This window comes from Euleptes europaea, chromosome 1 (genome assembly GCF_029931775.1).
Source record: "Euleptes europaea isolate rEulEur1 chromosome 1, rEulEur1.hap1, whole genome shotgun sequence".
In the NCBI taxonomy this organism is placed as follows: Eukaryota; Metazoa; Chordata; class Lepidosauria; order Squamata; family Sphaerodactylidae; genus Euleptes; species Euleptes europaea.
In genome coordinates this window covers 70,441,462-70,457,033 of record NC_079312.1, presented here as the reverse complement: position 1 = coordinate 70,457,033, position 15,572 = coordinate 70,441,462, and the positions used below count along the sequence as shown (strand labels likewise).

At 40.8% G+C, this 15,572-nt stretch overlaps 1 protein-coding gene across 8 annotated transcripts in view; it reads right to left on the bottom strand.

The window, feature by feature from the left end:
* The window catches only part of PBRM1 (polybromo 1), a 62,251-nt gene extending 46,911 nt beyond the window's left edge, over positions 1 to 15,340 (bottom strand). For 2 of the 8 annotated variants that reach the window (XM_056863258.1, XM_056863275.1), the window contains exons 1-7: positions 11,628 to 11,744; positions 8,000 to 8,155; positions 5,555 to 5,652; positions 4,962 to 5,109; positions 4,218 to 4,361; positions 3,759 to 3,875; positions 3,479 to 3,547 (exon numbers count right to left, since the gene is read on the bottom strand). In XM_056863258.1, coding sequence (XP_056719236.1) covers positions 3,479 to 3,547; positions 3,759 to 3,875; positions 4,218 to 4,361; positions 4,962 to 5,109; positions 5,555 to 5,652; positions 8,000 to 8,155; positions 11,628 to 11,666 — 771 coding nt within the window. In that variant the 5' untranslated portion in view covers positions 11,667 to 11,744. Of the gene's footprint in view, positions 1 to 3,478; positions 3,548 to 3,758; positions 3,876 to 4,217; positions 4,362 to 4,961; positions 5,110 to 5,554; positions 5,653 to 7,999; positions 8,156 to 11,618; positions 11,745 to 15,335 lie in introns of those variants that run through there. The other 6 variants (XM_056863282.1, XM_056863266.1, XM_056863250.1 and 3 more) reach the window with 6 other exon arrangements.
* Positions 15,341 to 15,572: the final 232 nt, after the last annotated feature.

The window sequence follows — 15,572 nt, the reverse complement described above, 5'->3', positions numbered from 1 at the left end:
ATTGGCTGGGGGAGTTTCGCGCTCGGACAAGAATACCGCCCCTTTTACTGCCTCCCTGCCTGCCTAGAGTCCTGGCACTTCTCTCCCTCCGTCCCAGAGGCTGGTGGGTGGGCAGGCGGCACGCCTTCCCCGCCCCTCGCCCGGGATGGGCCTTGGAGCTGGGCCCACACCTCCAAGCCCAGGTGGACGTTGGACGGACGGCTCTAGGGGGAGACCGGCGGGGCCACGCCATGTGCTGAGGGTAGTGCGCTGGGGGTAGTGGTGGTGGCAGCTCGGTCTAGGGCAGCTGGACCCGTGGGGGGGATGTTCAAGGGAAGGGGCTGTTGGCCCCTCTACCCCAGCGGGGAGGGGGGATTTTTGAGAAATCGGATGGGAAAAATGTGAATCCTGAGAGCAGAAAACCCAAGGCAAAACTCCCTCCCATCACTCTTTTGAAGAGGGGCGGCCAGCCTGCTCTGGGTCTCCCTCCTCTCTCTCGATGCACTGTGGCCGGATCATGGCCGGCGCGCAAGCCAGGGGCCTTCTTTCCTCTCCCCCGCCCCACCATGCACACTGGCTGGATCGGGCCCACTTTCAGCTAAACACTTCTCTGGGCACATGGATGCAATTCCTGCCCCCCCCCTCATCCTGTCTATCATTAAAGGGCAATGGGTTCCACATCTATAGAAAATAGAGGGAAGCTTTGAGGAAAGCGCTGCCTTGCCCCCCCCCCCAATTTGGAATCTGACTGTTCCAAAAGCAGAACAGAGCGAGGGTGAAGAAAAATGGAGGAGACCAGAGGGACTGGTGCTTGTTTTTTGCGCTGGGGCTGGTGAACCACACGAGGTAATCTGCTGGGCGGAGTTGGGGCGGAGCTGGGGCAGGCATAAGCAATGAGCCTGTTGGAAGGGGAGGCCTCCTGCAAAAGGGACAGACCAAACCGTTGTCAAATACAGTGTGCTTTGTTCCCATGAAAAACCAAAACTACATCGAGATTGACAGGGATAAATCGTGGCCATGAAAAAAACATTTAAATCGTGTGTTTTTTTTTGGGCCGTGGCAAAACAGAAGCAAAATCTACTGTGAAAAATGCCCCCTAAGGTTATTGTGGACCAAATTCCTCACACTCGCCTAATGACAGTAATTCTCTTTTTCAATGCTAATGAACACAGCAGCTTTACTGCACAGGAAGCAAAGATTTGCCTTTCCAATTATTTAGAAACAGAGGCTACAAATATCAAATAAGATAATTGTTGATTTGGTGCTCCAGAAAGGTTTTAGTGAAATAAAGCAAATAATCGATGCAAGGAGAAACTAAAGTAAAAATGTAATTAGATTAATAACTATAAATTACAATGCCTGCTAATTCAAGGATTGGGGCTTTTCTGCATAGACTTACTCCTGATTTTCTTGGCAGTCGATCCACAAGCACTGGAATTGCCTTGGGCACAGTGTTCCCACATGTCTACCCTCCCTCTGCATTTTCATAGTCGTGGAGTGAGTTCATATTCTTCCACACGTGTCTTCAATAGTCAGGATTTTCAAGGAAGGGTGCGGTTGTCACTGGTGGACTCAGAGTACCCCCCTTTTTTAAAAAAGGCACTAAAATATCAATATATAACTGTAACAATACATTTAACAAGTTCTCTGAATTCCCAGCTTTTTTTTTTTAAGTAAGTCTCTAGCTTCTGCCTTCGTGGATATATGCTTTTTCCTTATATCTCTGCGAAGGAAGAGACAAGAGACTTTTTTAAATGATAGCTGGGAATTCAGAAAACCTGCTAAGCCTATTGTTACAATGTTCCAGTAATATATTGATATTTTCATGTTGTTATAAAAAGGGAAAAAATCACTCATCTTCAGGATGAGGGGGAGGGAGTGGTTTAACTACAACAGTCCAATCAACAAACAGTGGGCTGGGAGTGGGTGGGAGTGGGTGGGACAAAGAGAACCAACAGAAACCCTATGAAAAAGCAAACTAAAAATTGGCTTCCAGAAAAAACATCAGGGGAAAAGTTGTCTCAAAAGAACCAGAAAAAAACTGGAGAGGGCCCGAAAAACCCGAAATGAAAACTAGACATAAAAATGCCTGCAGAAATCGGGATAAACCGAAGTAGTATGGGGCCAGAACCAACGAAAAAAAACCAGGTGGAAAAGCCCTTGGTTTCTCCTTTCCACTTCAGTATCAGAATAACAGCCCATTCCTAAAAGGGGGAGGGCTGAGCCGGTGGCTGGAGACGGCGCAGCCGTGCCGCCTCCAAAGGAGGATTCGGGGGGCCCTCTACTGAAGCTGGCACTTTGCCCTTACCTGCGAGCCCCGTGGAACTGCTCCATAGTGTTCCATGGGGCTACGCCACCTAAAAAGGGGGTGCTCCTGGCCTGAAGGAGGGTTAGGAAGCCGCCTAAAGACAGCTCTGCCCCCAGAATGCCCTGGGAACGCTCCCTGGGATGATGGCGCACGAAGGTGCGCTGGCAGGACACCGGCAGGAGGCCAAGCTGGCGTCCCAGGGCCATACTCCCACAGCAGTGCAGAGAGGCAGGCATGAGCGCTCCAACGCCGGCATCCATGCCACTCGCAGCAGTGCAAGTGGCACAGCTGCTGGTGCAAGTGGCCTGGATACCGGCGTGGGCCCTTGCGCCCCTACTGAGGACTTTTGCCCTCCCAGCTCAAGAATGGGCTGTAAGTCATTATTTTATGCGAATCTGGGCTATCAGTCCTGATTCAGCCATCTCTTCGAACACAGGAATAACATTGGTATTTAATGCCTTATTAATACAGTGCTTTTGAAAAAACACCTTGATGTTGCCTGATCTTAGGGCAGCTTAACTATTGCTGATCTCTGATGCAGATTTATTTCTGTGTAGGAAAACCACACATAAGGCATCACATGCAACAAGGACACATTTATTTCACTGCATGATTAGGGCAGCTTAACTATTGCTGATCTCTGATGCAGATTTACTTCTGTGTAGGAAAACCACACATAAGGCATCACATGCAACAAGGACACATTTATTTCACTGCATGATTGGGGAGCTGAGGCCAATTAGGCATATACATGAAGCAAAACAGACACATACATTCACAGTTTTCCTATACAAAACTGTGTTAGTATCTGAAAAGCCCCTAGCCTTGTAGAACGTCACAACGAATGGCTAATTGCTGATAAAGTAAGAGAACATAGACACTGCTCCACGACATGCTGCACTCTTCACTAATAATTCTCAAAATGCCAGATCTATAAGTAATCCAGATTGTTTTGCGACATATTGGATCATCTACCATATTGGGTCACTGACTGTCATCACTGAAGATGCAAATCAATCAGTACCTCAAAATATAAGTTTCAAGGGTCATGCTGCACTCACTAACTTAAGCAGACATTTGCCCCTGGATAACCATCACATTACTATAAAACCTATTACCATACATATTTAAACATTTCTACATCCCCTTTCCATACTGTATTTAAACTGTTATCCTAAAACATTACTTCACCTGTATCCGCTGGGCAATAGTCTTCAAATCTATGGGCTCCTTAATTATTGCATAATAGTCAGGATATTGCTGAAAAAACAAAGATTATGCATCCAAGTTATTCCATTTGAAATATCTATCCTATTGCCAACTACAACACAATTTTGCCAAATAAGGCGGCTATTCTCAAACACAGAACAGCTATATAATCTTACTGCTGCCATCCAACTTCTGTTAATTTCAAAGGGGGGTTATATTCAAAATTTGTATCTTAAATTAAAAAATGTGAATCATTACTCACCACTTTAGAGGGAAGCTTCTGAAAAAGCTCACTAATGAGGCGGCCTGATGGATTTGTGGATACAACTACCGCATCAAGAAGCTGTTCAAGAATCTCTTTTAAATGACCTGGAGAAGACTGGCACAACAAACAACAGTGGAAACATTACAATTGCATTTTTATACCAGCTGTTAAACCAGCCCATTGCTGACCACTCTGATGGAGTGTATGTTTCAGAATAAACAGTATTTCAGATGTGTGCTGTAAGAATTCATCAATAAAGATATTTATAAAAGAGAAATACTTCTATGCTGTGTGGATCTAGTGCACTTTTAAAATATGTGCATACACACAGAGAGTTTTGTGAATGACTTTATAATAGGCAAATGAAAATAATGTTCTGTGTTAGAATGCACTGACTAACACTAGACTTTCTGATATTTGAAATGTTTACAGATGGTTAAGAGAGCTCACACTTACTATTTCAGAAATTGTCCCTTGATTGTCATGGCCATCCTCCTCTTCCTCCTCCTCCTCAGCATCTCCCTTTCGAACAAATTCATTTTTTGTGCGTAGATATAAATCCCACAGTTTGCAGGCAGCCTTATGTTCAGGAGAATCTGGCTGTGTGAAAGGAGCAACAGATCTCTGTTTGTTAATCAATTTTAAAATCCGGGTATTCAAACTTAGAACTGATTGATGTATAAATCTCCCCAGAATTTAATGGTTGCCAAAGTACTCTATGTACAAGTCTTCCTTAGACCAATGACCTGACTCAGTACATCTAGAGCAGTCCTGTCTCCTCTGCTCAGCAACAACTCTCCAGGGTCCCAGGCAGAAAGAAGTCTTTGCCAGCACCTGCTCCTTGAGATCCTCTAACTGGAGATGACAGCGAATGAAGCTAATAACTTCTGAATGTACAGCATGTGGTTCTACCACTGAGCCACAGCTCCTTCTCAAGTGACAGAAAAGAAAATCCATCTACAGATGATAGGGATATCCCATGCATAAAAGTTACACTATGCATAGTAAAAAAGCAATGTGTATGTTATTTTTATCTGTAAAAATACAGTATATACTATGCATAAACATTAGAAGATCAGCTGTAATTAAATCAACGAACGAACCCTCTCTTCCAACCCCCCTTCTTGTACTGAACAATTCAAGCACAATTTACTGACAGAATATGCACATAATTACTATTAAATAAGAATATTTTGTCACCTTATAGTAGGATTTCGCATTATTAAATAGCAGCTGGATGTCAGCAGTTAGCAGGTTCACATCATCATATTCCTCCATTTTTAGCTTTTGTTGGATTTTCATTAAATCAATAGGCTGAGAAACCACTTCATAGTAATCTGGCTGATTTCTATTGTAGTAACAAAGGCATTATGTGCAATTATTTTAAGCAAAATTTACAGTATCCAACAACGAGAAAATGTAAAACTATACTGTAAAGTGAAATTAACATTTTGCCACACGTTCATTATAACAACGCTGCATTAATGATTTTATATCAAGAGAACACAACCATAAGAACCTTCTGTTTATGAGAAAAATCCAAATGCCTAAAGTTTCATGTGGGAAAATTTTGAAACATACAGCACAAAGCGTTGAAAGATGACACAATGAAATGCATATTCTATTAAATAGTTTCAGTACTTTAAAGGCTGATAATTTGGAAGCATGGTAATTCCAGTCCCTGTTATCAATAAATGACTTTTGTTAAAAAAAATTATTCCCTGACACCTCACAGCATTCCCATAGTAACTTACCATAAATTAAAAAAAAAACATAATACGATATACACTTACCTTCGTTTGGGTGCTCTAATGAAAAGCTCACATAGAAGCCTGCCTTGTTCATCTTTGTAATCTCTGACTGTATTGTATAATTCATGACACACTGCAATCTAAAATGCAAAATAAGCATATACACAATGGTAATTCAGGAAAAAGTATTATTGTAGATACTAAGCATTCAAAGCATTTCAAATACATTCCTGGGATACTGCGTTTATTCCAGGAAACAGAATTACATTCCTCACATTACAAATTAGGATCTGAGGATGAGGGACAATGGGTTGGTTTAAGGCCACCTACTGAACCTGGCTCATAGCCCATAATCTTAACCATTTCAGCATACTAGCTTTTGGCAGCAAAGCCTTGAAAAGCAAAAGCAGGTAGAGTTATAACACAACCATTCTCTCATGAAACAAGTAATAATTCCTATGGCCTGCTTAAAAGTTTGGCTTCCACCATTATTCATGCAACATACTAACACAGTTTAAGCTGATGATAGTCTGAAATAGAAACTGCAATATCATACATCATCATCATTTTATTTGCAGTCACAGACAATCAAACAAACAGAATTTACATAACTGAATAATACAGAGTAAAACAAGTACAAAATACAATTAAAATGTAAATGCTTAAAAATGGAAAAAAATGCAGAGGTACATAGCTTAATTAATATCAAGTAGAACGAAAGCTGTATATTATTAAAATTGGAATGCTTAATAGCAAAAGCATGGTAGAATAAATCTATCAGAAAAAACATACATTGATTATATAGATACATACAGTATGCACAATACACATTCTCTATTTCCTCGGCTGTTGTATAGACTTAAACGATCTTTGCCTTATTTTCATTGCTAACCAAGCAAATCTGGCCATGCTAGTAGATAACTATTGTATCCTAGACGTTGTTTTCTCAGAGATCGGGGGAAGTCTACTAATGGAATCAATGAACCTGTGCGGATATTATCGTATAATTTACACTCAAATAACACGTTAGGTGGTTTCAAGAGCATCCTGTTTGCATATGCATCTACAGGCTTTTATATATCCCATTATGAACTTGGAAGGCAGGGCGTTATGCTGAAGAACCATAAAGGATCTGCGATATTCAGGATTTGTAATATTGGACAGATATAACATGGCCCTATTCCTGATAAGATTTTCTTTAAAAGGATCTGCTTATTTAGATCAAGTTGCCTCTCTACCTCAGCTATCCTGCTCTTAAGAAGCTCCTTTGCCTTCTCATAGGCAAAACATGAATGTGATAATCCAAAGTCTGGCCTGAACTGTGATCATCCCAGATTCAATTCTTAGTACCGCGTTTGAGATAATATTCAGCGCCTGGAAGATTTTCCTTAGAAATTTAGCCTTCACCTTTTCTAAGGTTGTGTTGCCAGTAATGCTCATTGGGGCTCCGTATTTAATTTGAGCAAGGGATTTAGCCTTAAAGATCTTTATTGTGGCAGGAATGTGCCACCCTCCTTTGTGCCAGTAAAATATTTGTATTAGGCCAGAGGATTTCTGGGCATTTAGGGCAGCATAGTTCATATGCAAGGTCCTAGCTTGTGTGGCTCGAAACACAACCCCTAGCTATTTATACTGCTGAACCTGCTCAATCTCCTTTTGATTGATTCTCCATCTATATTGCTTTGGGTTCCTAGCACAGACCATAATTTTGGCCTTATCCACATTAATCACTAGCTGATTTTCATGGCAATACAGGTTTAACGCCTGCAAAGCTTTTCTCAAGCCAACCGGAGTTCTGGATAATAGAACTAGATCATCAGCATAGAGCAGAAATGAGATTTGCCAATTACCAACTTTTGGAGGGTGAAAATAAGTATCTTTGAGATGCCTATTGATATCATTTATGTAATAATTAAATAATAAAGGCGCAAGTATGCATCCCTGCTTAACACCCTTTTCGGTCTTAATCAGGTTCGTGAGATGACCTTGTGGGCTGCATCGGACCCTAATACCAGTGTTTTGGTTTAAAGCTTTAATCAAAATAAGGAGATGCTTGTCTAAGGTTGTCGCTTCCAATTTAGCCCATATAATTCTTTTCGGTCTTAATCAGGTTCATGAGATGACCTTGTGGGCTACATCGGACCCTAATACCAGTGTTTTGGTATAAAGCTTTAATCAAAATAAGGAGATGCTTGTCTAAGGTTGTCCCTTCCAATTTAGCCCATAGAATTCTCGCAACATATGTAAAGCTCTATTTCACCTCAGAGCCGAGGCACACATGCCCAACCGTTTTCGTCTCAACCGGAAGTCAGTTCTGGATATGTTAATTCTCAAACTTAATTATTCCAGTTTACACATAAACACAATTTCTTTGCTAAAGAAAAAACTTTACAAAATATTGTGTAGTCTCTGCAAGTTGTTGCAAGTCAAATTACTCAAAAGGCTAGTATATTATGCAAATTTATTTAATAAGTATCAAATACTTACAGGATCAACAGTTGGGAGGTTGGAAAGCCGCCGCCTCTTTCTACTAGGGCCTGGTGTGTTTGTGGAGTGGTGGCCATCATCAAAATCTCCTCCACTGACACTGCTGGAAGGAGAGGTAGCCCTTCGCCTCTTGGAACCCATGGAATCCAACTTCTTCTATAATAAAGAAAAGCGCTCTTACACTTGAGGCTACCAAAGATCTGAAAGGATGACAAGCTATTAAACCTACAGCTCTTTTAGACCCTACATGGCTGGAATACTTCATGGCAATATTATAATAGCACATGACTAAAATTTTCCCTATCAATTTGCACGTTGATCAGATTTTTAATGCCAATTTACCACTGTGTTATCTAAGCACATGAAGCAGCAACAAAAAGATGATGGTACGAGCATTGTGACCACAACAAAAGCGAGAGCTCAGATCTTGTTTGTGGTGCTCCTTTCTGTATCACAAATTCTAACATTCATACAACTAGTATGGTTACGTAGCACCACAGGAAATGGCGAAAAAAAGGATAACGTATATAAACGTCTGGTCCTAGATCAAACAAGCCGCAAAGTCCATGACAGTTTTTGCAGTGGTCTCAAACAAGTAAGATTGAGCTTGGTACTAATGGCTCATGGGAAAAAGAAAGCTTCTTTTTTCTTGATCAGTGACCGAACGCCATTATCATTAATTCTGATGGAGTGGCAACCATCCAATTAAAAATAAAATGTGTTTTTTAAAAGTTGACCAACCTTTATCATCTCAAATATTAGTGGGAATGTTTCTAAAGAATAGCTGCATAAGGCATGAGCTATTTATCAGCTACTTCTGAGCAGGCCATTTTAATAGAGGATTATCTGCAGTAAATCTAACAGTAAAGCAGGTGCAGACAATTTGTTTTATTTATAGTCTACCTACCAGCTATGTGCTTCAGTCTGTCAGGTATTTGACAACCCATCTATTTTCCTAAGCAAGCAGCACTGAGGGTTTTCCAAAGCATTTAAATTGGAAAGTTTTCCTAAAGTATGATCTGATTTACAATGTCGGTTTTGACTAATATTTAGTAAACAAATTTTTAATACATCCATGTTAATTTTATGTCCCAATACCTTTAGCAACAACTTGTTGAACCAAAATATATGCTCAGGGAAAAACAATCCTTGAAATGTTAAATTCAAATAAGTTCAAAACTTTATGTGGAAATGACTTTTATTGGAACAATACTTATAAAAATTTAATCACAATATATCATGTACTTCCCTTGCGTTAAGAAAAATAAAAAAGGCAATGAAAACTATTGATTCACTAATTTTACCATAACCCAAAGAACGGTGCATAATATGCCGTGGACATGGTGTCCACATATCAATAGCAAAATAATTTAATTACTGTCCATGAAAGTAACTGTGGCACTTCATCACTTGAGCTTTCGGCGGCCAGAGGCGGTGTGGCTAAAGCCTCCAAAGCCTTTTCACGGCCGCCAAAAGACCCCCCCCCCAAAAAAGCCTATAGAGAACAGCTTCCTAACCCCTTTCAGCCCAGGAACCGCCCCCTTAAGCAACTGTGGTGCTGCACCACCTATTTGTTGGCATAGCATTGCTGTTTTCAATCGGGCTTTTTTTCTCCTTATCCTAATTTTTATTTACAAATACCCCTCCCCCCAGAAGTGGCAAAACCTCTTAGGGGCACCACGGAACCACCACAGCGTCCCCAGACGCTGCAGCTCTCAGGAACGGGTGGAATCTTCACCACCATGCAAGAGGAAACATATAGACAAGAATTTTACCTTTGGTTTCGATTTGATCCGTACAGCCAATCATAACTAAATTTTATGTTTGACACCCCCCAACAAATCAATAAAGTATACATATGCACTCTCACACAATTCCTAGGGATAATCACCTGAAAAATATTAATTGCAGCTCTGAAATGGACAACCTTGCCTAATATTTCATTGGCAATGGCATCCAAAATTTTTTGTTAATTTTAAGACCTTTAGAAATGGAAAATGTTCCAAGTTATAAGAAAACACAGAAACATTTCCATTCCATAACTTGGCAGGCAGGCAGCAAAAATAGCTGATTTTTCAAGCCCCTCTTAGGCCACAGAATACATGACTTGTGAGCTGCACAGCTTGGAGGGTCACTAGTTGCACAGGGCTGCTATAAAAGTGTCTTACAGGTTCAGAAACCAGAAATCTTAAAATGTTCAAAAATATATTTTGGAAACCATCTGATTTCTTATCTAATACTTTGAGCAGAAGAGGTAAGAAATGTTTGAGATTTTGGTTACCCCAGTCAGGAGAAAGACAAATGGATTACACATCAGACCAACTAAAATGATGTTTCCAAGGCTATATTCCATCTCTTCAGTAATGTCTACTAATGGCACTGACCACGCAATTTAGCACTGTCATCTTTCTGCACCCCTTCAGTGACAACCAATTATGTGAACTGGGAATGGAGACATTCACTACATATTACTTTATTTATTGTTGCTGTTACATGGTAAGAATTCCTAGGTATTATAGAAGGAAGAGAAAGAACTGGCCATGGAGATGCCGCTTTTGATAATAAAACCCCATGGTCACATAATATATAACCTGTCTCTAAATCTACATCCTATATTAGACTCAAGTAAACTGTACAGTAGCTTGGGAAATCAATGGCGCTTAAATTAATTATGATTAACAGTAACTTGAATGCAACAGAATGTAAGTATAACTCTCTATCAGGGAATAATTCATTGTTCCATATGGGAACTTGCCACATGAAAGCGTAGCAGATAGGAACTTTCAAAGGATATACTGTACAACAATTTAAAAACTGAAACATTGCATTTTTTTATGCTGCAAGCAACATATGAGGAAGCTAGCTCTCAATGACAATTAAGTTGGTGGGAAATAAATCTATTAGCTAGAGACAAACTATTCATAGTAGATATGAAAAAATTGTTTATGAGATGGAAGGAACCACCTCCAAGAATAAACAAAGCAGTATTGGCTATTTAATTATTTTTTTGGTATAACTGGAGGATGCTAAGGGCCATGATGCATAAATAACTAACTGACTGGAGCTGTTCACTAAGCCTGAAGAGAACATGGCAGACATTCAGCACAAGTGCATACTAAAAGAAATGAATTTGGTGTGATATGAATTTAAACTACCATCTCTACCTCTGAAACATATACAGGGCCAATCTTATCTTCAATAAGCCCTCAAAACCAGGTCTGGAAAAATATGTCCATTTTTAACCAGCATTGAAGTTTTAGATTCCTCAATGACTCACTCTGCCTTAAATGACTGACAAAACATTCAGTGATGTCATTCAAACTCTATTCACTATGTGTCAATTTAACTGGATTCCAATGAGGCACGTTCAATCACTAACCAAACTATACACCCAAACCTTCAGTGTAATTCCAATTAACTTGTTCACACTGATGTTTTAAAAGTTATCCTTAGTCTGACAAAACTGGGTTAGAAAGTTTGTATTTCATATTGAGCAAACAGGATCAACTACAAAGTCAAGAGTGAAGTAGATGAACAAGAATGATTTGTCATGCAAAAAAAAAGGCTGAAATGCATGGAAGAGAGGGACAAAACAGTACACACGTTATCAGTAAATTACCAGATTTACCAGAGTACAACCAGCACCACGAAAAGCCAGTCTCCTCATAATGTCTGTTAGGCAAGTAAAGAAATTGGGAAAAGGCAAATCCTTAACGCACCAATTCAGCAGTAGTATTAGTGCAGCCAAAACTGAAAGAGAAAACAACAAATGAAAGAAAAATAAAGAATAGGAAACAAAGAGAAGCAAAGCTAAATCAAGAAGAATGGTTTAGGAAAGATCTTACCATAAATCACAGGGAAAGCAAGAACATGTGTATTTAGGCTATCAGCATATCAGACTCGGAACAATATTGGCATTCTCAGAATGTCTAAACAAAGGGTGCAAATCCTCCCCTCTACTGAAGTAAATGGCAAAACTCCTATTAATTTTAATGGCAGGCTGCAGCCATAACATTCACATCATTCCAAGGACATAATACTACAAAATTCACTGGCTGTTTAGCACAAGCACAGAGAATAGCTCGAACATGTAATTACAAAGATACTACTGATGGGTGTGCAAAGTATAGCAGTAAAGAGTTCAGAGTTCTAAAAAGGCAAAGGTAAAGGTCCCCTGTGCAAGCACTGGGTCATTGCTGACCCATGGGGTGACGTCACATCCCGACGTTTACTAGGCAGACTTTGTTTACGGGGTGGTTTGCCAGTGCCTTCCCCAGTCATCTTCCCTTTACCCCCAGCAAGCTGGGTACTCATTTGACCGACCTCGGAAGGATGGAAGGCTGAGTCAACCTTGAGCCAGCTACCTGAAACCAACTTCCACTGGGATCGAACTCAGGTCGTGAGCAGAGCTTGGACTGCAGTACTGCAGCTTACCACTCTGCTCCACGGGGCTCTCACAGTTCTAAAGAACAGCAAAATCTAGTAATTGTCCACATCATCAAGAAACACAGATTTATGGTGTTTAAAATACAAGTTACAAGGTAAATAACTGTATTTGTTAAAAAGAAAACCCTGCAAGTTAACTAAACAAACATACATGTGTGGTATGTGCCGTCAAGTCACCTTCAGCTTATGGCGACCCTATGAATGAATGACCTCCAAAACATCCTATCATTAACAGCCTTGTTCAGGTCTTGCAAACTGAAGGCCATGGCTTCCTTTATTGAGTCAATTCACCTCATGTTGGGTCTTCTTCTTTTCCTATTGCCTCCAACGTTTCCTAGCATTATTACCTTTTCCAGTGAGTCTTGTCTTCTCATATATGTATACATACCTACTACTAAGCAGACCTTGAGAGGAAGACCATCTGAAGTCATGAAATAATGAGACAATTTGCTAACACCACCCCTACTTTTCTTTTACATCTGAGCCAGGAATGGAAGGAGTCCCTAAAAAAAAAAACCTATCCCATGCTGCTGTAAATGGGATAAAGGACAAGTAAATTTGAGCGTGAATCTAAACAAAAACAGAGGTGCTGATGGTTAAAGGTTCAAATGATCTGAGGATGGTGAATTTTCTTGTCCTAAACTGGGCCACACGGTCCCTTGGAGTGCTATGTGCAGTATGAAGATGCTCCAGGACCTTGCTCCTGAATTCACCAATGGTGGCAGCAGCAGCTAAGAATATTTTTTAGCATCAATCCTGAGTGAGACAACTGCAACCTTTTCCTGTTGGCACCCATTCATACCATTAAAGTTGATTGGATTGCTCTACACATGTGCCTTGGATTTGTCTAGAACTTGGCAGCCTGTTTATTAACTAGAACTGGCATGAACAAAAATACCCAAGTCCTAGCCCAACTGGACCAGCTTCCTATGTGATTCCAGGGTCAACTTAAGGAACTGGGCTTTACCTTTAGATTACTAAACATTCTGGGCCTGCTCAGCTCCCTCAGACCAAGACTTGTTTCGTTTACTTTCATTTAAAGAGATAAGATCTTAAGCTGGTGAAGAATAAGATAGCAACTAATCTCTTTGAACGATTTCCATGCCATAAGCTTTGGACCCAATAAGCTTTCTAGGATGATGACTGGCTGTGAAACTGATTGTATTTCAATAAAGGTGCTGTTTTATCGCTTTGGGTTTTTAATGTTTTTATTGTACATCACTTTGGATATTTTAATCAGTAAACCAGTTAATGTATTTCTAGATAAATAACATAGGAATGGACTCCTTGGCATCACAGGAAATATTCTTAACATAAGTACATCTGTATGTATGCGTTCAGAACTGAAAACCAGGAGTCAAAATTCATATCAACAGCAAAAAACAGACATCATCTCATTCATATTTTTATACGTAGTCCTTGGTACCATGGAGAGGACATGAGAGGTATTAAACACCCCCCAATGAAGTACAGTAAATCTGTACAATCTCCACAAATCAGTTGCTGTTGACCACTATTCATTTTCTATTAACTGAAAAATAACTATCCTAGTACTCTCCTACAAACAAAATGGTAACAAGGTTTTTTTCAAATGAAATTGCTCTTTGGTTAAGTTTTTACTACAAATACTGACTTTACTTTAATCTCTCAAAGAGTAACTTGTATTTCTGTCTTCATTTGGGAACAACAGAGACAATTCTCCACTACAGAAAATTGTTGCTATCACTTTTCATTTTTCTACACCAAATATGTACATTATTATGAAGAAAGGCAGTCACCAGTTCTAGTCCTGACTATTTATTTAGTTGTAGGAACAAGATTTACCCTTTCCAAAGAAGAATACTACGCAATTTGAAAGAAAGCCCAATTTTGTCTAAACAAAATCTAGACCTCATCTATATGTAGAACGTATAATCTAATACAGCTTTTCAGCCATTACAGTTGGTTTAATGGTTAAATCTCAAAAGCCCTTGTAATGAAGGGTAACAGTTTTCACATATATTATAAGATTCATTTAAAATACTCCTAACACCATCACTGAATTATTTTCCCTAAACATTTTACAGGTTTTCCACATTTTAATAAAGAAACTGTGAGACACTAACACAAAAGACTTTATGCTGCTATAAATTTATTTGCTAAAATATCATGAGTCGAACTCCTGCCTCATTTCATCTTGTTCGTCGCTCTTTCAAAACACAAGGTATATAACTACAAGCACAGTCTTTCTGTCACTTTGGTTAATTAAAAATTAAGATATGACCTTAAGGGGGGGGGGAAGAAATGTCACTGTAAATATTACCATTATTACTAAGCTAAGGAGTCTTTGTTTTTAAGCCTAACTCAAGAGAGGAAGGAAGGAAGGAAGAAGAAAATCACTCTTTGGTTTTGACAAGTGCAGTTGCCCCGTTCTGAACTACTGTGAAAAACATCCCACCACGAGGAGGTTTATGGTGCAGGCTGTTCAATGGTTTTGAAATGTTGGTTTTTTTCAAAACCGCTTTAAAGAAAAGGGATAAAAAGGCTACACAAAAATAAAAATAAAAATAAAGATGGGCCAACCACAAGAGAGAAGCGGGGAAGGGGGGAACTCAACAGTACATAAAGAAATCGGAGGTTTGTAAAAGTGTAACTCGTGGAGAAAGAGGGTTCAGTAGGTCCGAAGCAGTTCAGGGTCTCGGACGGCCAACCCATCGGGGTGGAAGAGGAGGAGCCCGGTGAAAGAGGGGGGGGCAGCGCAGCCCCCCCCCTTCCCCGGTAGGAGAGGCTCTTTGGGGAAGGGACCCCCGCCCGTGGCTCCGCGGCCACACAAAGGGAACCCGCCTCGGCCTCCTGCCTTCCCCTGGAGCGCCGCTTCCCCCGCCGAGCCCAGCCCGGCCCCTCGCCTTACCCAGCCAGCCCCGCCGCCGCTGCTGCTGATCCTCCGCCTCCTGCAGCCGCGGCCGCGCTCAACCCCCGCCGCCGCCGCCACGGCCCCCCGCGCGCTCGCCTTGGCCGCCACTGTTGCCGCTCGCCTCGCCTGCTCACTCACAGGCGAGCCCGCCGCTGTCGCAAAGCTGGCCCCGGCCGCCAAGCGAGGCCCGGCGCGCGACAGCCCGGGCGGAGGGGAGGGGAGGGGAGCGAGGCG